Raw genomic sequence first — 23,259 nt, 5'->3', positions numbered from 1 at the left:
CCCATCCCGATGCTCCAGGCTCAGGGGCTGCTATTGCAGTCATCATTTGATTTAATTTGAAGGGTGATGCCAAGAGTGGTTTGCAAGAGGGAAAAGCTGACATGGACATAAGATCAGGGTCAGGCAATGCTCAGAGCCTGCAAGTCTTCCAGCCTCCTCTTTGAGCAGCCAGGGGGTGCATACCAGTCCGTCTAGGAGTTTTATTGTTGTCAGGTTTTTGCAGGGCTGTAAAAAGCACCACAGCAGAACTGAGAGGAGGCACCAAAGGCTCTGCAGCCCACACACTGTCTGAGGCTGATGATGAGGACATCTCCTAGCCCTGATTTGTTTATTCCCCACAGGGCCTGGCAGCACACCTCCTGAAACTGGGGCAGCAACAACGATGATGCCAGGTGGGTAATTCTACTCGAAAGGGTGAAAGCACACAAGAGCTCCAGGTGATGCTGCCCAGTGTTCACAAAGCAAGGTGGTACCTCTTATTAGGGGGGTGGAATTTTAATGCTCTACTCCAGCAAAGCAGATCTGCTTGCAAAATTACAATTCCAAAAATGCACATGAGACAGAGATGTGTATTTGAAGGCATGAGCTCAACTGTACTTGTGTGCTCATCTGGGGCCCATTGCAGGAGCCGAGTTTGTTTCCTGGGTTGGATCCAACCAGCTTTTTCACTGGTGGAAAAGGAAGGAAAAGGCTATGCTGGGAATCGAGGGTGCCTGCGCAGACAAAAGCTGTGTGGGACTGGGGTTGTAATAAAAGAGATTTGGGTGCAATTCTGCAAAAAAAGTTGACTGGATCTAGCCCCACAAGTCAGAGTGGATTGGGGCCCTAAGGGAGGGAGAGAGGGAGTGGACATTGATGGGTGTGAGAAGATAGGGCCCCTATCTGTAGCTGTATGTTCAAATGTGTATTCCACACATTCTACACATGTGTATTCTACATACACCAGGTGGGGAGCTGCCAGTTTTCTTCCTGCAAACTCTTACTGGGGGAGGTGCAGCTAATAGCAAACACTCAGTGTATGCTGCAGTGTTGTTTGAGTGTGTGTGTGTGAGAGAGGGGCCCCACTGGTGCTGAAGTGGTATGTAGGCTCCTACTTAGAACAATCAAGAAGCAGCCACACCTCCCAGACATCTGCCACACTTACCACCTATTGTTTCACACATCCAGGCAGGTACACACTCTGAAGGTTTAACTTCAAAGCAAAAGCCTTCAAAGTCCTCCACTGTTCAGCGGCTAAGCAGCAGAACAACACTAGCTAAGTTGGCAAGGCTCCAAAGACACGGCCAAAACCCTGAATTCCCAAGCAAAACCAGAAATAATTCATTGCAAACTTTTTATTAGGGAATGAAAACGCTGACACGTTGGCCCCTGCCACACGCAGGGGAAAAGGCGCTTAAAGGCGCGGCTTTTAAAAGCTGCGCCAATGTTGACACAGCGCGGCAGGATCCCACGGATCCCCCGGCCGCGCCGCCTTTTCTCCCCGGCGCGATCAAACGCCGGGGAGAAAACACGCCCTACCCGGGGGCCGGCCGAACTGCGCATGTCCGGGCATGCGCAGTTCGGATCCGGGCCGGGGTTGAGCCGGCGCAGGGAAGCGGCGGCGATCAAACGCCCCGGTTGCCGCGCCGCTTCCCTTTAAACCACCTAGATAGGTGGTTCAGTTTGCGCCGGCTCATCCCGGGAAAGGGACAGTTTGGGTACGGAAGCCGGACGCTTCCCAGATGTTGTGGTGTGATCGCGCCGGTTTGATCCGGCCCCAAACTGTCCTGCTCCCGGACCAAATCGGTGAGTGTGAACGGGACCATTGGCAAAATAAGAAAATAATCATAAAGGATAAAAGCTAAATCCTGCTGCCCTAAGATAATGGTGTTAGGAAACCTGACGAGAGATTATTGTTGAGACTCTTTACAATATTACTGAAAGAAGTTTGAGTCCACTGGCACCTTTAAGACCAGCAAGGTTTTATTCAAAGTGCCACTGGGCTTAAACAGTGTTCTGCTGCTTCAGACCAACATGGCTACCCACCTGAATCAATGTTACTGAGAGTAACTTTAAGTGTGGAGAACTGCTTCCAACTCAGCAACATAAAGAGCAAAAGCAGAATTCTTTCTTTAAAAAAATCACCCTGATTTCCAAGAGAGACAGGACATAAAACATGCCAATATTTGCCAGTCCCCCCAGGAGATCAAACCCAACTTCCTTCTAGTTTAAAGACACATTAAAGGATGCAAATGAAGCTTCATAACCATGTGTCCTGTTGGATGCAAGCTCCCCCTCCATCCATTAAGAATTCTGTTGGGAGTCCATGTTTAGCATCCATTCACTGGTCAGGAAAAACCCCTGTCCTTAAGGCCTGGAAATCCCTTCGCACCTCAGTACTTTGAAGTGAAGGGAGACCCTTCCTCATTGAAAGCGAATGTCCCCCCCAGTCACTTTGCACTGTGAGTAATACAGGTGGAGATCAAAGGGTGTTTTAAAGGCTACCTGCTACAGGAACAAATCTGTCAGTTATGGAAGTTAACTTTATTATCACGAAGAATGTCTTAACTGATTTCTTTGAAACGCACAACTACACTGACAGGCCTTGGGTTACAGACACCCAGACAGCTCTAATCTAACTACACCAGAGAGACACGAAGACGGAAACCCTTTTTGACAAGGAGGCACAGCAAATGGTCAGGGAGCAACCAACACTGGGGGAGTGTCAAAATGAAGAGGGTGCTGTCTTGCTCAGTCCCTGGATGGGAGGCTGCCAGAGGCTCGACTCTGACACAGATACAGACACCATCACCAGGAAAAGAGAGCATGCCACAAACATTGGGAGACAGATAATTAAATTAAGAGAGAGCGCCTTAAATACCAACAAGATTTTCAAGGTATAAGCCTTTGAGAGTCAAAGCTCCCTTCATCAGAAACCAGGAAGTTTTCATTCTTGAAAGCTCATACCCTGGGACTCTTGTTGGTCTTTAAGGTGCTACTGGGTTCAAATCTTGCTTCTTCTACTGCAGACCAAGATGGCTACCCACCTGAAATTAGAAACAATAAAAAGAACCAATAATAAAGGGGAAGAAATGTCCTCTTTTCCCATTACCAAGTGAGGGTGGCTAAGAAATATGGGGCAAGCTGATTCCTGTTCTTCCCTTTCAGTCTGCACTGCCCTCCAGTTCTTAACTTCAGCAGCCTGTACCCTACCACAGCATCCAGGGACATTCAAAACTTTTCTCCAGCCTAAGAACCGTCCCTCCAGCTATGGAACAGCCACTTGAGGTGGAGGCAGGCTCTTTAGGTAGGAGGAAGTCTTTGAACTTTGCTGAGCAGACCAGTAGGATACGTGCCAGCTTAACCAGGAGCATTAAAAAAAAAATCAATTCTGGAATTGGAGCATGTACAATCTGGCTCTGCTCCTCTGGTTCACTTGCCTCTTTCCCCCTCTCTGTGTTAACAACAAGACAGCTGGCTACAAAATCTGACAAGCTACACCAGTGTTGACTGCAACACTGCAAAAAGAAAAAAAGGGGGAAAAAAGACTCTGGTTGTGACTCTCCATAGTGCGATTCCTTCTGTGAGGTGCGTTTTCAATGCCGATGCATATCAGTACAAAGCTACAGCAAAAGGATCACAACACTGCCTTACGCATGCTCTTCATAACACACAGGAAGGCAAATAAAATAAAATAAAATGAAGGAAGGACCTCCCTCTCCCAAAGAAAATGATCAGGCCCCAGCCCTCAACAGAATATAATTAGCCACAGGGAGGTTGCTTCTCCCTCCCTGCTCCCCTCTGCAACTTGCCCCAAGTGCTGAAGGCCTTCATCCCTGACCAGAGGCCTAAAAGCTGCAGGGGAGTTACACCCCTCCATCCAAGCACGGAGAGCAACCTGGCTCCAGTTGGATATAAATCCTAACTGTCAAACTGATTTCCTTTCCCCCTCTGCTCTCTTTTCCTTGTCTCTCTCATTTTTCTAGTTGCAAACCCCCGTCTCTCTCTATTAATGTGAACCGCTTTGGGGGGAAACAATTGTCAGAAAAGCAGGATCTAAATATAACACACAAATAAACATGCCAAAACAATAGAGGGCATCTCCTGCAATCAGTTCCACCCTGGAAATAAGACTGGGGTTGGATCCTGCTAAAGGGCCGTGCCTTTCTCCAGTGCAAGAGGCCATTCTACTAGCAGGGGAAGGACGTTGCACTGGGAGAAGGTGCTGCCATTAGAAGGATGGTTCCTCGGCGCCCAATGCCAGGTACTGTGGAACTGAAGCATCCATGGAAAATCTGGATGAGGGGAATTTTTGGAAGCATTCCCAACGAAAAGCCTTCACAGAAGAAGTTAAGGAAAATTCTGATTTTAGTATATGTGCTACCAAAGTGAGCACAACATTAAGGAAAGTCCCTTTGTCCATGATGCATATCCCACAACTCCAGTCACTTTGGGGGTGAGGACCTGTCAAGCATGTCACAACGGTTAGTTCACATCCCTCTCTGGAGGCCAGCGATGCCAGCATGGAAGGGGTCCATGTCCTCTATCCTTTCCACATGGTTCCACTGCATGGCTAACACCAATGATGTCTTGGACAGGATCATACATTAGAGGCTCCTCCAGGAATGGAGAAACCAGGCCTTAATGGAGAGAATGGAAAGTGTGTTGGTTAAAAACAAGGCTGTTGGAGATACTGATAAGAAGAGACAAAGGGGGCACAGAGAAAATGGGCTTAAGTTCTCAGGATGTAGGGCTCTTGTAAGCTCTCAGTAACTAATTAGGGTCAGTCCTGGTTGGTACATGGATGGGAGACCACCAAGAAAGCCCAGGTAGGCAATGGCAAACCTCATCTGAATGTCTCTTGCCTTGAAAACCATGTGGGGTCACCATAAACCTACTGTGACTTGAAGGAACACACACACAAAGAATGACATCAAAGGGGGGAAAAACAAAAACAAAAGAGGTCATCCCCCCCCCCCCCGTGCCTACATGGAATAGAGATTCTTGGACACTGATGTTGCATGAAAGCCCAGTGTGATTTATACAGTTGCATTTCTATTTATCTATCTAATATATTTTTATACCACCCTTCAAGGAGCTTAGGGATCTTATGTGGTTTTTCCCATATTATCCTCATAGCCCTGTAAGGCAAGATTAGGTGACGGGAGAGTGAATGACTGGCCCAAAGTCATCTAGTGAGTTTCATGGCCAAGTTAGGCCCTGAATTTGAGTCTCTCTAATCCTATTCTGCCTTTCTAACCTTTCTAATACACTGCCCTCCATTTGCCTCAGAATACAGTTCTGAACCCCTGGAAAGCTCTCCTGGGCAGGAAAGCCAGCACCGCTGTGATGGATTGCAGGGGTCTCCCTCTGTGGTTCTGGAGTTCCCTTGGGAGCTTGGATACACACCAACAGATGAACCTTGCAATGACTTCTTGTCTGTGGCAACAGGGAACTCCATCCTACATCTGCCACTGCCTTCCCTTGGGGCTCGCTGATAATGAATTACATGCTGCAGACATGAGGCTTCAATCTCCAAGTGTCTTATAATCAATGGCTCTTATTAATGAAGTTAACCCACAGTGGAAACGGGGCAGGGAGGCTGGCCTAGTTATGAGAGCCTCTCATTTTTGGTATGGATGGGGATTTGAGACACAGCCTTGTTGGGGTTCTTCCTGATACAGTTTGGAATGTGCATCTTTGATACAATACAGACAGCAAGGGAGAGCATTTTCAGCATTAAAGGAACAGACTGCTCCCCCTACTCCCCAGTTTCAGGTAACCCTGGGGGTTTGTAGGTGAGAATTGTCATAATTCTGGGTGCTTAGCTGAAGGCCTCTGAACTATAAACTTGGGGAGATGTGGTGAAATCCACATCCCTAAAAGCTGGGAAGATCTTGACTTTGTGTTCTCCCCAACTCAAACTTGGGTGGGGCACAATCCCTTGTCACATCATCTGTGGCTCACAGTCTGGGGTCTAAGTGAGCCAAGCCTAGTGAATCAGGGCCCATCCATGATGTGTTTTATTTTCCTTTGCTTGCTTTATTTATCTAAACTGGGTTGTTTTGCATTTTGGAACATTCTATAAGTCCCTTTGGGGAGAAATGCAGCACAGAAAAACAGAGCAGCACTTACCTGTAACTGTTGTTCATCAGCGCCTTCCATGCAGATACACAATGGGACTTTGCTTGTGCAGGCCGGCCATGGACATTTTGTTTCTAGCTTAGAGCTCAAAAAATGGGGTGAGGTGACCCGCCCCGTTCAAATCTGATGCATGCACGGGTTTTCTCGCCAAACGTGTCACATGCTCCGATGGCAGGCGCTCTTTCCTTCAGTTCCTGCTAAGGCGCTGTGAGCTTTTGCATCCATCCTTTATTTAAGTATATTATTCTATTATTATTCTTTTTTTGGTACAAGGGACCTGTGAGAGCTCACAGCAGAGCAGAAGGGAGGGAATGCATGTCTGTACAGAAGACATCAATGAACAACAGTTACAGGTGAGTGCAACTCTATTTTCACCTGTCTTTCTGTGCAGCTCCACATTAAAACTATTAGCAAGCTGCTCACCTGAGGAGGTGGGTGAGTCTCTCACCGGAACAGAGCCTGCAGAAAACCCTTCCACTTCCTTTCCTACATGCAGGTCCAGAGCATAATGCCTCACAAATGTATCCTCTGTCGGCCAGGTTGCTGCCTTGCAAATGGAAGGGAACTCACTAATGGAACATAGCTGACGAACCCTGCACTCCGGTGGAGTGAGCCTTCACATTGAGAGGACACAACTTTCCTGCCACCCTATAGCAAGAGCGAATAGTGGCCACCACCCATCTGGCCACGGGCTGAGCTAATGCTGCTCTACCTTCCTTAGGGCCCCAATAACAAATAAACAATGCTTAACTTTACAAAAAGGCTTGGTTCTTTCCAAATAATACAGGAGAGCCCTCCTCACATCTAGAGTATGTAGGGTCTTCTTTGCTTGTGAACTCAGAGTGGGGAAGAAAACCAGTAAAACAATTTCCTGTGCTAAATGGAACCTGTATAATCCCTTAAGAAGGAAGCCTAGACTAGGGTGTAGAACAACCCACTCACTGTGAAAATCTTAAGAAAAAATGGATCAATTCTAAGTACTGCTAGTTCACTGACTCTCCTGGTTGAGGTAATGGCCACTAAAAATATCACCTTCCTAAAGAGTAGCACTAAAGAATAGGAGGATAAAGGCTCAAAGTGGGGTTTCATCAGGGTAGCTAATACTGAGAGACAATACAAGGTGCAGGTGGGAAAACATTAGACAGCCCTTTTAAGAAACTCTGGGACAGTTTATGTGCAAAAGCAGTAGTTTCCTGTACCTCTTAATGAAAAGCAGCAATGGCTGCCAGGTGAGTTTTCACTGAAGACACTGCTAGACCTGAATGTACTAAAGATAGCAGGTAGTCCAACATCAGAGGTAATGGTAGTCCAATATCAGAGGTAATGGACAGGTAAAGAGGCATTCCCCTCTAGCAGAGACCCAGGACTCAAAACAGATCCACTTCCTATAATAGGAATATCTAGTCAACGGTTTTCAAGCCTGCAACAAAATCTTTAGGACCTTTTGGGAAAAGGAGTGTCCCAGGGCTGGATCCTCCATGCCGTTAAAGGTAGCCTTGCTACAGATCCGGTGCTGGGGGGAGGGGAATATGTAGTCCCCTCTTGCCAAGCCTAGTAGCTCCGAAAACCAAATCTGCTGGGGCCAGAAAGGAGTCACCAGGATACCCTCTGTTCGATCTGCTCTCATCTTTCCTATGACCTTGCTCAGAAGAGGGGAAAGGGGAAAAGCATAAGAAAGTGCTCCGGACCAGGGGATCTGGCACACATCCTCCAGCAAAAATGGGTTGCTTCCTGCCAGGGAGCAGAAATCCGATGCGTTCCTTGATTCAGCTGTGGTGAACAGGTCCACCTGAGGATATCCCCAGGTGTCAAAAATTGCTCTGATATACCTGTCCTGCATAGACCATTCATAATTGGTCTGGCATACCCTGCTCAGCCTGTCTGCCTCTGTATTCAAAGCTCCTGCTACGTGGATGGCTCTAGGAACAGCTTGAATACTGATAGCTACTTCCCACGCTGCAATTGCTTCCCGACAAAGCCTCTGGGAGCCTGTGCCGCCTTGCTTGTTGAAATAGTACATTGTTGTGGTGTTGTCTGTTTGGATTAACACCTTCTTATCTGTAAGCATATCTGAGAAGGAGGTAAGGGCAAATCTGACCACATGAAGCTCCAAAATGTTACTATGGGGTTTTGTTTGTGCTGGGGGCCATCTGCCCTGAATCGAAAAACCTAGACAATGTGCCATCCACCCTTCCAAAGAGGCATCCATGGTTTAAGTGACCTGAGGAACCCAGAAACCAAACTATACCTCTGAAAATAAATTGGCACCCTGCAGCCACGAATGCATAGACCACCCTAGGTACCGAAAACTAGCACCTTGGAGGGTGTCTATTTGGTTCATACTTCCTTACAAACCAAATCCGTAAGGTTTGCATACGTAGTCTGGCTATCAAGACTACAGCAGTAGTGGAAGCCATAAGGCCAAGTAACCACTGAATACCTCTCACAGGCTGCCAGTGTTCCCTGATACAGACCAAAACCATAGCCTTGATGTTTCTGGCCCTGTCATAAGGCAACAACGCCTTGCCCAAGGTGGCATTAAATTGAACCTTCTGAGAAGGTTCGAGGCGGCATTTCTCCCAATTCACCATCAATCCTAACCTGTTACAGGTATAGATAATTTGGTGAATCTGATCATTTAATAATTTGGGCCACCACAGTTCATCCAGGTACAGAAAAATAGTGCAATTCTGTGTATGCGGGTATGCTGCCACCACTACCATACAATTGATAAAAAAACCTTGATGCTGTAGCCAAACCAAATAGAACAGAAGTGTATTGGAACACCTGAGAACCCTGTCTAAAAAGTAAAAACTAAAACCCCCCCTTTTTATTGTTTTTATACTATAAATTACAAACTACGCACTACAATTTCAGAGTAGCAAGGCTCAATAATAACCATCTTTCGCTTTAGACACTTCCCTATATATTTATGTTACCATATATCGTTTACCTTTCAAATATAGAGTATTCAAATAGAAAGAACAAAGAATAATTGATTATAATAACACATATGAGCAATAATATAAAGCTATAAAGCTTAACATAGAAAAAATCTTAGATCTTCATTTAGGTGTCTTCTTTTCTTTGCGCTTTTTCTTCTTTTGCCAGGGGATTTTAATCTTGTATGATCTGGGGGCAGCCTCTCCCAGTTCAGAGACAGAATCAGAGTCAAAGATTTCACCCAAAGACACAGAGGTAGAAGAGGAACTGTTGCTAGCTATCTCCTGTTGTTTGCTTTTTTCTTCTGTGGCCTTCCCTTCCCCTGCTTTCTCCATTTTCTTTGTTGAACTCTGATGCTGCTTCAAGAATGAATTTGTTTTGGTGAGAGAGTCAATTTTTTCCTTTTTACCATTATAGTTGAAAATAAGTCCTTCGGGTAGAATCCATCGATACTGAATGCTGTTTCCTTGGAGAAATGTTGTAATGTTCCTGTATTGCTTCCTTTTCTTCCGTATTTCAAATGGAACATCTTTCAGCACTTTTATGTCTTCCTCTAGGATTTTTAATATTGTCCCGGTTGTTGCTTTGAGTATCAAATCTTTTATTGATCTTCTTGCAAATTTAACAAATATTTCCCCTGGAAGATTATTTTTCTTCACTCTGAATATGTTCTATAAATATGTTCTGAATATGTTCTATAAATCATATCTGAATCCACTTGTAATGTTTCAGCTTTGCTATTGATCGGGGGGCAGTGCTTCACTTAGGATTTCTCTTAGATTTTTGCCTTGTTTTTCTGGGACCCCTTGAAATCTCAAAAAATAGAGAGATCTTTCCACTTGTAGTTGTAATAATTGTTGCTTTTCAGAAGCTCTTTCTTTATCTGCTACATCCATTCTTTGGTCCAATTCTTTGCACTTACATTCAACCTTCTTTAGCTTTTGAACAGTCTTCTTTGATCTTACTTTAGTTTTTTCAGTTCTTGTTGCAAATCATCACATTTCTTGTTGAGATTCATCAGCTGGTCCAGCAGGGGGCGCAAGGCTTCAGAAATTGTACCAGCAGACTTCTGGTTTTGGTGATCTAATGGCGGACACATCTCTCAGGAGCTCCTGGGGACGCGATCCGTGAGCCAGCGGATGAGAGGGGATACAATTGTATGTGCCCCCCCTGGGGCCCTTGCGAAGGGCTCCTAGCCATAGGGCGCTGAGGATCGCCTCTCCCCCGGCACGGTGCCGGTGAATTGAGGTGTTCTGATGCCCCGACGGTCTCGCCACTGTGTTCCAGTACTGGACTCAGAGACGCACACTGGGATGAGTGAAGGTCGAGCGTTTTACATGTTTGATGGTGAGTTCTACATGATCTAAATTGGGAGTGAGTTTGGTTGAAATGAGAACCAGAGAAATGGCTGAAAGTCCCCCCTAAAGTAAGCGGGGGGGGGCAAGAACCCCCCCACGGAAATAAAAACAAACTTAAAGCATGCCTTTTAAAGGGGGGCAGAACTGAAAGCAAAATAGGACTATAGTAAGGAACTTACAAGATAATTACAGGCGATTTGCAGACTTTAGAGACTTTTGGCAAACTTTGTTAAAGGTAAATAGCTTCAAAGATGTTGCTGAAGAAGATGGAGAAAGATAAGCAAATGAAACCTAAGCTTCCTTCAGGAAGTGCTTGCCCAGCAAGTGTGGTCACGCGACTGGAAACAACCACAGACTTCTCTAAGATGCTAACAGAAGCATTGCAACCCCTTCTGGAGCAAATGATGACACTTAATCAAAACTTCGCTGCACAGAAAAAGCAACTAGACGAGACTTTTTTTAAAAAACAGAGCAAACAGCTGAGAATCTTAAAGAAGTGGATGCGAACGCCAAAAAACTCAAAAAGCAAGTGCAGGAGATAGAAAAAAAGAAAAACTCTGATGAAGCCCAGCTTTTACAGCTTCAAATGGAAAAGGCAAGCGTTACACTGAGATTTCAGGGAGTTCCAGAGACTAAAGGGGAGAATCTTAAACAGATTTTGAGTGATGCTTTGGGACCAATTGCAGATTTTAAAGTGGATTTTCATCAAGGCGAAATGGATGTGATCTATAGGTCATATTCAGAATACATAAAGAAAAATAATCTGCCCAGCGAGGTGGTGGTAAGATTCTCCAGAAGATACGTGAGGGACCAGATTTTAAAAGCAACAAATGAAACTACACTTAAAATTGATGGCAAGGAGATAAGAGTTTTGAAAGACATTCCCTTTGAAATAAGGGGAAAAAGGAAAAAATATAGACACTTGGCTTTGTTTCTACAAAAGAACATATCCTACTCTTCAAATTTCAAGATAAGAGGGGGAAAATTGACTCTGTTATGAAAGCAATAGAGTTTCTGCAGCAACAATTGGATCCAACAGGAGAAGAGGATGAGAAGAGCAACAAGGGGAGTGATGATGAATTACTGGAGAAGACTCGGATTCGGAACGTGGGGCGTCTGCCCCCAAGCAAGGATATCAATTGAAGGAAAGAAGAGGCAAATGAGATGCTAATTTTCTCTGAAGTTTGACTTTTGATTCTTTTTATTTAACCGTTCCTTTGTATGGTTCTTTACTAAGTCAGAATACCTGGACTTGAAATATGTAAGCGATTTTAACGATCACCTTCAATGTAACAAATTATTCTTTTTTATTTAAAGCTACTTTATTGTAATCATTATATGACCACCACCTCTTGGATTTTTAGTGGTCTATCTTTACTTTCTCCTGTGGTTTATAGTTTCCCTTTCCCTATTTTCTTGTAGTTTTTAGAAAATAAAAAAGTTTTTAAAAGAAAAGAAAGAAATCGTACCAGCAATACCAGAAGTAGTTCCTGATCTTGTGACCGGTGATGTTGTGCTGGCAGTTCCTGTTGTCACTTTGACTCTAGTCGCCATTTCCCCCCCCTTGCTGCGTCATTGTTTACATTAAGGTAAAAGTTTTTTAAAGTTCTAAGATTCTTCTCTGCGATGTATAGTAAAGCCCACTGCGTTCAGAGTCTGTTGGGTGGGTTTCCAACAGTAGAGTTTCAGCTTAGCTTCTCGTTCCGATACTTTTAACACTGATTTCTAGGGTAGGGTTCCTCCTCCCCCTCTGAGAGGTTACCTCCTCCCTTTCTACCTGTGGAACTTTGCCATCTCTCTGTTGGTTCCCACACCCGCTTTTCATTTGTCTTTCTTTTCTAAACTTCTTCACTTACGTTTTGCCACTGAATATCTTTATAATAGCTAAAGTCACTTTGATTTAGATCCTTGCACGCTCTGGTCTGGTAATGTCTCTTGTCACCATTGCTGGCTTCAGGGAGGCGGGACCTTATGGAGCTAAGAAAAGCCTCAAACCTCATGGAACTGAGAGACGGGGATGCCTACTGTCGGAGTATGTGATGCATTTGGTGGGAAACCCACATGTGTCAAGTCCAAAAGGGGCAGGTTGCCCCCATTTTTGGAGCTCTAAACTAGAAACAACATGTCTATGGTTGGTCTGTGCAAGCGCGGTCCCAATGTGGGGCTGCACAAGAAGACAGAAGATGAATAAATAAAATAGAAAAAGGTCAAAGTTTAGCCCTTGAATCTGTGGGCAAAATAGGTAGCTCTCATCCTGTCTCCAAAGAACACCTAATAAACAATGTAAAAAGAACATCTTTCTTTAAATGCACAAATTATTTGTAGGACATCACGTAACTATACAGGGGGGTGGGGCAAAAAGAACCCATGAAGTGTGAACAAATAAGCAGGTAAGCTTTCTGAGCCCAACTGGATCAGCAACAGTATGAAACCACTCTTAACCTTCATGAACCTACCTTGTTAATGCAGTTAGATATAGATATGTACTCTGTTCTGGATCAGTGTCTGTTTGCCATGGATAAGTGGCTGAGGGGAAACAAACTGAAATCGACTCCAAACAAGACAGAGTAGAGTGGATGCTGGCTGGCAATGGCAACATCCTTGAGGGCACTGTGCTGCTCTCCTTCAATGGAGTTAATGTATCCTTATCAGTTAAGGGTCCTCAGGCCCTGTTGAAGGCTGCTCTTTATGAGAGAAACAGGTGAGTGCTATAACAAAAGGTGCTTTTTTAGAGTTTCATTTAGCATTTAAATTGGCTCCTTTCATGGACTCAGCCCACATGGATCCATACCACAGTGACCCTGAGACTGTAATATGCTCTGTACGGGGTTGCCCTTCAGACAACTGAGTGCCAAATTCTGCAGCTTGTTTGCTATCTGAAGCTGGTCCTTGTACATGCACTATCCTGGCTTTTACGCTAGTTGACAGTTTGCTCCTGGGTTCAATTCAAGGTGCTGGTGACAACCTTTAAAAGCCCTTTCTGGCCTAGAACTGAGATCTCTTCAGGACAGTCTCTCTCAGTATATCCCTGTGCAACCCCTATATTACTCCATCCAAAGTCTGCTTCTCTTGCCTGCTTACAGAAAGGGACTTACTGTTGCAAATCACATCTGTATTTTTTTTCTGCAGCAGTACCCAAATAAGGAGCTGCGGTGGCTCAAGTGGTTACGACGCTGAACTGCAGGCTGTGGAAGGTCAGTAGTTCAGCAGTTCGAGACCCGGGTGTCGCATGACGGAGTGAGCTCCCGTCTCTAGTTCCAGCTCCTGCCAACCTAGCAGTTCGAAAGCAAGAAATTGCAAGTAGATCAATAGGTACCACTTTGGTGGGAAGGTAACAGCGTTCCGTCCGCCTTGGTGTTTAGTCATGCCGGCCACATGACCACGGAAACGTCTTCAGACAGCGCTGGCTCTTCGGCTTTGAAATGGAGATGAGCACCGCAACCCTAGAGTCGGATTCGACTGGCTTTCGAGCAAGGGAACCTTTACCTTTACCCAAATAATGGGATAGCCTTCTGGAACAAGTCAGGAAGGCATCAACTTTGTTAATTCTGGAAAAACCAAAACTTTTCAATGGGGGCTTTGGAAGTTGTTATGTACTGAGCCAGGACAGTACCAGGAAACTGACGAAGCTTATGTCACCTAGCTTGAGGACTATAAGTGGTACCTGGGTTCATATGAGGAGACAGAGTCCATCAGATACATGGGCCCCAAGTCATAAATGGCTTTGAAGCAAAGAACCAGCTTCTTAAAATGAGCTTGGAAAGAAGTAAGCAACCAGTGTAATAGTTTTGGAATAGGTGTAATACTTCCCGCCAGGTACACGAAATATGTTTCATCTGATATGCAAAACCCCCACAGATATGGATTCCAGAAACAGCCAGGTCTCAGCAATACACAATGGGCTCATCCACGAAAACATGCTGTATTTACAGACCACAACAAACAAAATCCAAAGATAGCCACAGCCTTGGACTGCTGGACAGCTCGAGACCCAATAGAGCAGGAAAGACACAAAAGGCATTGCTTATCTTGTTCATAAACAATGTAAGCCCTGAATACAAGCACATATCCTGGCTGACTGCCACAATCTCAAGAAGCTGATCTTGTCTTCTTATAAGGCTCAACTAATCTCTTTGAATCCTAACAGAGACACTATTAATAAAACCTGACCTGGCCCAGCTAGCCGATCTCATCGGCTAAGCAGTGGCAGCCGTAGTTAGTACTTGAATGGGATACCACCAAGGAAGTCCTGGGTCACTAACAGAGGAGGGCAATGGCAAACCATCTCTGTCGTCTCTTGTCTTGAAAACCCTACACGGTAGCCATAAGTTGGTTGTGACTAGACAGCATGTTCCACCACCGATGTAGCTCCTAACAAGATGAGTTTTTAGGAAGACATCCTTGAGCATAGCTCTATTGAGAGGTTACATTTGGATAACTGTTTTCAACCCAACTCTCCCAGGGATTATATAAAAATCCTACTTGTGGGACTACCAGAAGACCAACTGTGGCACCAATGGAAGCAGTCAGTCTATGCACCCAGAGTGAGTAGAAATACTTCCACCTGGGCTAAAAAATGCTTTCCCACCTGATGGCACTCTTTTTCAGCCAAAGGAGCACTGCAGATCCCAGGAAAGGCGAGTGGGCAAGACAGGCTTCAAAGTGGACCACAGAGCAGAGCAGGTAAAGTTAAAAACACTGTGAGCAAAGCTAGGAGAATCATCTTTCAGCTTCCCCCCACATACACACCTCAGTTCCCTTTATAGGCACTAGAGTGAGCCATCCCCTTCCACCTCTCCCACCCATTGTCCATGCAGCCCCAACATCTACCATGAGAGATCTACACTCAAACACACCACACAATAGTAGGCTAAAATGTACTCACGGCTTTGTGTACTCCCAAGTCACACACTGAGGACGCGAGGTGCCCTGGTGGGGCAGACAAGGAAGGAGAGAGATAAATTGGGCACAGCAGAAGCTGACGTGGACATTTCATTGTAATCCAATAGCCAGAAGGTTGGGTTCTTCTGGTTCTGCTTCCAATTTACAAGGTGTTGGTGGGTCGTCCCCCGAGCAACAAAACAAACCAACTACCCAAAACCCATCTACTGCATTTTATCCTCTGCTAGAACCCAAGACTTAATTTTGTTGTTTTGTTTTTTAAAATTAGGGGCTATGGAGACACGCTTTGCTTCAGGGAAATGTATGTGATGGCTACAAAAGTCAGGGCAGAGGAACCTGAGGTCTTAGGATTTGGTTGTACCATGCTCCCTCTATAGAAGGTGTAATCTCTGACCCATTATTTTCTAGTATGCAAGACACATCAGTGGAAGCTGGATAAGGAGGGACTCCAGCAGAATATATATGTACAAAGACAAAACCTTTGGGACTGGATGCTACCTGCCATCCCAGCTTCACAGTTTCCATGTCACACTAATTTGTGAGTGTGGGGAGGTTTATGAACTTACATTGAAGATGTGGGACAATTCCACAGCAATCAAGGATTCCACAGCCTTGGTTGGTGGCCTCACTGTCACTGTAAGAACTCTGGACATGACAGCCAAGGGACTTCTGCAGAGGGAAGGAAAACAAGTTTGCTGATTTTCTCAAGAGGAGTTCTGAAGCTAGATTGTAGGTAATGTTGTGACTTTGAAAAAAAACCCAAGTGCTTTTTTTCTGGGGGAGGGGAGCACAACATGCCAATTGCCTTCATTCAATTTCCTCCCCCAACAACTGGTCCTTGCAAGGTTGGGGGGGGGGGGAAATGCCAGACTAGTTCTGACTAGGGCCAGGGCTTTTTCTGTGGAGGCTCTGCGCTGGTGGAATGAGCTCTCCGAGGATGTTAGGGCTCTGCGGAAGTTATCACGGTTCCATAGGGCCTGCAAGACGGAGCTCTTCCACCAGGCATTTGATGGAGCTGCCATATTTAACAACTATTATAACATCTGAGCCTTGCCCTGGAAGCCACCATTGGCTATTGTACTGTGATGATGTCCATTATTGGGGCCAGATAGTGGTCTGTAACCATTCTGTCCAGACACCTGTATGGTTAATGTTTAAAAACTATGTTCCACCATCTTATTTGTAATGTTTACACACAGCACCTTAAAATTGTTTTAAAATTTTAATTTGCTTTAATAATTTTGATGTAAGCTGCCCCGAGCCTGCCTCAGCGGGGAGGGCGGGGTATGAATTTAATAAATAAATAAACAAATAAATAAAGTATGAGCTACTGTGTTATGTGTCTCCCCCCACCCTTACATTTTTAAATCATTGAAATATCTACAAGGGATCAAGAGCATCTTCCTGACCACCCTACTGTGCCCTAAAGCTGGGGTGAGGCCATGGCTCGCAGTAGAGCATCTGCTTAGCACGCAGAACGTTCCAGGTTCAATCCTCTACATCTCCAGTTAAGACTCAGGTTGTAGGTGATGTGAAAGACCTCAGCCTGAGACCCTGGAGAGCCACTGCCAGTCTGAGTAAACAATACTGACTGTGATGGACCAATTGTCTAATTCAGTATAAGGTAGCTTCATGTGTTCATGTGCACATTAAAGGCATGCACAGAAGTAGTCTTGAAATAATGAGATTCTTGCCTAGAAATCAGGGCTCAAGCATCTTCCAGAAGAACTCACAGACCTGTTAATGGCTGGGATAAAACTGAAACTAGTTGGGATCATCACAGGCTAAATGGCATATTTGCCGAACCCCCCAATCAGGTAGACTTGTTGCTGTTTATTTAGAACACAATATCTAGAAGTAAACCAGACACAACCTTGACTTGGATAGCCCAGGCAAGCCCAATTTCATCAGAGAAGCTAAGCAGGGCCGACTCTGGCGAGTACTTGGATGGGAGACCTCCAGAGAATACCAGGGTCAGGAGGCGGAGGCAGGCTATCAAGCCACTTCTTTGAATGTCCTCTGTGCCCCAGTAGGAGTTGCCAGAGGTTGCCATGACTTCCAGGCACAAGGAAAACACACACAGATGCAGAAATACACAAAAAATAAAAGTAAACCAGGCCACTCGTAAAGTAAAGAAGGGTCTACATATCTGGGCACCTCCCCTGTATGCAGAAAAATAAGATGCTAAGGAAAAGTTGAAGGCAGCAGGAAAAGAGGAAAGCTCAACATAAAATGGATTGACAATAAAGGAAGCCATGGACCTCAGTTTGTAAGACCTGAGCAAGGCTGTTTACAAAAGGACGTTCTGGAGGTCATTAATTCATAGGGTTGCCATAATTTGGAAGTGACTCGGTGGCAATTCACACACACACAAACACACAAACCAAATGGGAAAAACACAACAACCCATTGAAGACTAAATTTGCTCTAGAAGGGAAGAAACACTGTGACCAGGTGAGGCCCAGTCAAAGGGAGGAAAGTAGGGAGGAATAATAAGCCAGCTCCAACTTCCTGGGGAGAGAGAATTTTCAGACTGCCTCCTCATCCACAACAGCTCTGCGGAGTCCAGGTTTTGTTTCTAAAACAGTACACCAAGCTGAATTAGAAGGATGGAGACTGAAAGGGATGGGGGTGTGGGAAAGAAAGATAATTTGTGCATACATATGCAAAAAAGGGGGGCATGCTGCAGGTATCAGGGGACACCTTGACCGATTTCACACAAGAGCTGTGCTGCGGTCGCACCTCCCTTTGCCCTGCTTCTATTGGTCAATTTCCCACTCGAAGAGCCGTGCGGCTGCATTTTGACCCGCAGCTTCGCCCGATTTTCCCCGCAGTTTCGTGATCCTGTTTTTTGAGGATCACGAAACCGCAGGGAAAATTGGGCGAAGCCACGGGTCAAAATGCGGCCGTGCGGCTTCAAGTGGGAAATTGACCAATAGAAGCGGGGCAAAAGGAGGCGCGACCGCGGCGCAGCTCTTGTGTGAAATCGGTCCTTTTCTCCAGAAAAGTTTGCACATGTATGCAGATCTTTGTTATGTATTCTATTTGCTATCTGAGGCCAGGCTAGAGCCATAGGCTGAATCTAAACTTGCCATTCTCTGGCTCAGGAATCCTGAGGTCAGGGTCCTGAGCATGGAGCAGAAGCCAGAAGATAGAGAAGCCAAGCCTGAGGAAAAGTCAGCAAGCTCCAAGAGTCTGTAGTTGGCATAGGCCGGTTCACAGCAAGAGTCTGTAGTTGGCATAGGCCGGTTCACAGTCCCAGACAGCTAGCTTAGGACAGACTATAGCAGCTGCTGCTATGGCCTCTGGTTTTAACTCCACAGTCTCTGACACATTTGTGTGACTGTGTGTCTGTGGGCACACACACGTGCTAACCAATAGATTAGGTAGTGACAAATGTGTTTGGTTTCACTTAAATGTGCATGCAGTTTTGAGGCAGTGATATGGGGTTTCTGAAAGAATTAGAATTGGAAAGAATTCTGGAAACATTTCCTGTTTACAAATCCAGGAAAACATACATCTATTCTCTCACACAGTTTTTAGGGGTAATCACCTAAAAATATTGATTACAATTTTGAAAATGCCAAACTTCCCTAATATATAATATTAGGGCAATACTCTCAGCCTGGTATGCTTCACAGGGTTGTTGTGGAGAATGGAGAGACAGAATGCTGTAAGACGCTTTTGGTCCCCATTGGGAAGAAAAATGGGGTACAAAGTAAATAAATAAATACTCTGTTGGCAGTGGCATCCATTTTGTTGTAATTAACTTTAATTGCACAATGAATCTTTAGAAATGGGAAATTATCCAGGGCGAAACAGAACACTACGTCTCTGGTGTGTGGATATTTGCAATGGACAGCACACATACCCCCCTTGACATTTCTTTGGAGATAAGCAGGGCGATTTTTGGGCAGGAACGCACAGGAACGGAGTTCCGGCTGGCTCCTGAGTTGGCCACGCCCAGCAGGAACTCATTAGCATAATAGGCCACACCCAACAGCAGAAACTCATTAGGATTGGCTACATTAGGGGTGTGTGGCCTAACATGCAAAGGGGTTCCTGCTACAAAAAAAGCCCTGGGTTTTGACAACAAACGAGGTAAACAGAATAAGAAGCAAAAGGTGGGTGTGGCTGGATGAGCACACTTCTGGTAACATGGGGGTGCGGCCTAATGTGCCAATGAGCTGTGCCGGCAGGGGTGTGGCCTAATATGCTAATGAGTTCCTGCTGTTGGGTGTGGCCTATTATGCTAATGAGTTCCTGCTGGGCTTTTTCTACAAAAAGAACCCTGGAGATAAGTATTAATGCACTACAGCATTCTGCCTCACACACAAGTTTTATGTGAACTACTCACCGAGGAGGAGGCAGGATCAATCCCAGCGTACGATACAGTATGGCACCGATGACAAAATAGGCCGATTCATCTGTTTCTGTGCAGAAAGAGGAGTGAACAATCAGGCAATATTGGTGCATTGCTTATTGGATGTCCCATCCTGTTGACTGTGTTAACTCACACTGTGTAATTCACCCTGAATCTCAGTGAGCAAGGCAGACTATAAATAACATAAACAGAATTTTAAAATATAGATTTCAAACTCCATATCTTCCAGAATTATTTCAAATGTGCTGAGCGACTATTTAAAAATTAAAATTGGAAAATGCAACTTTCCATACTGGCATACATTTTACTTCTATAATAGCCACACATTGGTCATCACATGAATACAGAGTCAACTTCGGCAATGCTAAAGCAACTGGGTGCTCTCAAGCAATCCACACAGCCCTTCTTTTTTACTTCCAACAGAGAGGTGTATGAAGGGATCGTGCATAGCCCACTCACCACTACCCCAGATGCAGAGCAGCTCAACCAGCAACACTTACCCGAGGATGAGAGGCTCAGCACTTCCTTGGGGATGAAGATCTTGTCCTCTGAGTGCCGTGCCCAGTCTTTCATTCCCCGGCGACCTTTCATGGGGAAATTGATGTCACTGGAGACTGCCGAAACTGGCTCTCTCTGGATGCTGATTACTGCCAAGGGTGGGAGAGAATAAAAAGGGGGACAGCACAGGGGAAGGGGAGGGCATAACTACCGGATTTTTTAATGAGTTAATCGCCAATACCTCTAAGCCCTTTTTCAACATCCCAGGCATTGAACCAGGAACTTCATGGTCTGGGGCTGGGGGATCTAGTCTGGTGTGCTCCCCAGGACTCTGAATGCTCCAGCCACAGAGAGCACAGAATGGAGCAAGGGGTGTGCAATATTGGTTGCTCTGACTGGCAGGCCACATGAAGCCTCAGGATTGAGCCAGCCTGACACAATTCCCAGGAACCCTCATCTAGACAACCGAGCAAGACTTCCTGCCTGCTGTATTCCAATTGGAATTGTTTATTAGAAGCGTTCTTCTGATTTTATTTCAGCGCTCTCTAATTTTGCAATCTAGTTTTATTGTACTGCTTGCTACTTGTATTATACTGGTCTTCGTTACATAGTTTGCCTAGTTCTGTAAGCCACCTCAAGTCTCTATAAGAAAGTCAGAATACAAATAAATGAACAAATTTCAGCCTCCAGTTCCAGGCCTAGCTCTGTCTCCAGCTGCAACCACTGAACTTTCCTCCAGGCCTGGTTTCCAATGCAGCCCCTCTAACACTTTCCCTCCCACCACCCTCTTTTGGCCACTCACCCAAGTTGTCCGTGACAATGAGAGAACTCTGGAAGGCCTTGAGTGCTTCTCCCACCAGATGGATGAAATCTTCAACCACCTTCATGAGGAGGACAGAGCCAGGCAAGACCTGGAAAGCAGATCCAAGGAGGTGGTGTATGTGTGTGTATGAGAGAAAAAGAAGACCCCCCCCAGACACATCTGGCCTCACGGCCTAATGTGCGTCAGCTCACCTGCTGAGCATCCTCCCACTTGCCCCTGTTTTCTGCATCCACCATGTAGCTGACAACCTGGAAGAATCGCTGTGGGGGAAAGGAGAAGGTGAGGGACAGCTTCTGGGAAAGGCTTCAGCCGTTACACAGCCCAGTTTGGTGTAGTGGTTAAGAGCACGGACTCTAATCTGGGAGGACTGGGTTTGAATCCTCACTCCTCCACATGCAGCTGCTGGTGTGACCTTGGGTCAGTCATAAGTTCTTTCAGAGCTGTTCTCTCAAGGGCAGTTCTCAAGAGACCTCTCTCAGCCCCACCTACCTCACAGGATGTCTGTTGTAGGGAGGGGAAGGGAAAGGAAAAGTTAGCAACTCTGAGACTCCTTCAGGTAGTGAAGGGCGGGGGATAAATCCAATCTCCTCTTCTCTCTCTGTATGCTTTCCCCTTTGGATCAGCCTCAAAAAACAGGTTGTTTACCTGTAACTGATGATCTTCGAATGGTCATCTGTGCAGTCACACACATGCATACGAAACTGACCTTGGGGAAATACAAGAGCCAGCCTCTGGCTTTTGGCATGCTCTTTCCCGCCCCTGGGGAGCAGGCACTGACTGCGCATGCCTGGAACGGAGAAAGAGCCCTCCTCCTACTCAGTTTCTTCTAGCCGCCACTGCCAAGTCTCAGCAAGAGAACGAAATAACACATGAGAGATGCCAGCAGTGGGGAAGGCTGGGTGTGTGTGTGTGACTGCACAGATGACCCGTCGAAGATCATCAGTTACAGGTAAGCAACCTGTTTATCTTCTTTGAGATCTCTGTGCAGTTTCACACACATGGGTGATTAGCGACCTCCCACAGATGGACAGCAGGTGCTGGCAACCCACCAATGCAACAAGTGCAGACAAAACATGTAAGAACAAACTTGCAAGAGTCTACTTGGAGAGGAGGAGGGACGCAGGCATCAGTGGAAGATGGATCGGAGTACAGACCATCCAAAAGATGCATCCTGCCAAGCTCTGACATCGAGGGCATAGTGCATCACAAAGGTAGACTGTGAGGACCAGGTGGCAGCAGCACAAATGCCCTCCAGGGAGACACCTTCAAGAAAGGCTGAGGAAGTAGAGACAGCCCTTGTGCAGTGTGCCTTCAACATAACAGATAAGGGTTGTTTTGCAAGTTCGTAACAGAGCACAATCAGTGAGGTTATCCACTTAGCCAAACAAAGGTTAGTGAAAAGGAGGGCCAATATTAAAACCTTTCTATAAAAATAGGTACATGTATTTATTGATAATAACAAATTTAAAATATATATAGGGGCCCAATTACAACCAATATATAAAAAACATAACCATATCAAGGGCTTAAAAAGTTGACCTTATGCGTTTCGGCCAAATAGGCCTTCCTCAGAGGTCATACATATGTGGCTAGATGGTTAATAATTATATTCACATAAACACAATCAGAAATATATACAAAGTATAAATTCAATAAGGACCATAAAGTAAATTGCTGTAAAATATAAAGAATAGAAGATTAAACACATATTTTACAACCAATTAATCACTGGGCTAGTGATTGCACTATAAAGGTCTTATGTGCATATTTATCCTGTGCCTGGTTATTTTACTTCTGAAGTAAGTTTGTGGTCTATATTTACAGATTGGCTATATAGATTTGAAAATTTTTAAATTGGTTGTAAAATATGTGTGTTTAATCTTCTATTCTTTATTTTTTTAATTGGGCCCCTATATATGTTTTAAATTTGTTATTATCAATAAATACATGTACCTCTTTTTATAGAAAGGTTTTAATATTGGCCCTCCTTTTCACTAACCTTTGTTTGGTTTTGGAGTTCTTTGTTAGGTTCAGTTTTTTCCCTTTCTTGTTTCTGCAATCCACTTAGTCAGCTATTGGGGAGAAATTTTGTGCTCTTGGCACGGTTTGCCATAAGCCACAAACAAATGAGGGCCCTTACGAAAGGTACTGGTCCTGGCAAGGTAGAAGGACAGTGCTCTGCGGACATCCAAGGTATGGAGAGCCCTCTGACCATCATCAATAGGGTT

At 45.2% G+C, this 23,259-nt stretch overlaps 1 protein-coding gene across 1 annotated transcript in view; it reads right to left on the bottom strand.

The window, feature by feature from the left end:
* Window positions 1-23,259, bottom strand: part of ADGRB2 (adhesion G protein-coupled receptor B2) — a 149,718-nt gene that overhangs the window by 47,666 nt on the left and 78,793 nt on the right. The window contains exons 11-16 of the mRNA XM_015408088.1: window positions 21,223-21,291; window positions 21,011-21,119; window positions 20,124-20,357; window positions 19,684-19,762; window positions 15,893-15,995; window positions 15,310-15,353 (exon numbers count right to left, since the gene is read on the bottom strand). Coding sequence (XP_015263574.1) covers window positions 15,310-15,353; window positions 15,893-15,995; window positions 19,684-19,762; window positions 20,124-20,357; window positions 21,011-21,119; window positions 21,223-21,291 — 638 coding nt within the window. The remainder of the gene's footprint in view (window positions 1-15,309; window positions 15,354-15,892; window positions 15,996-19,683; window positions 19,763-20,123; window positions 20,358-21,010; window positions 21,120-21,222; window positions 21,292-23,259) is intronic.

This window comes from Gekko japonicus, unplaced genomic scaffold (genome assembly GCF_001447785.1).
Source record: "Gekko japonicus isolate JY-2015 unplaced genomic scaffold, Gekko_japonicus_V1.1 scaffold36, whole genome shotgun sequence".
NCBI classification, from domain to species: domain Eukaryota; kingdom Metazoa; phylum Chordata; class Lepidosauria; order Squamata; family Gekkonidae; genus Gekko; species Gekko japonicus.
The sequence above is the reverse complement of the archived record's forward strand: the minus strand, read 5'-3'. Positions and strand labels throughout refer to the sequence as shown.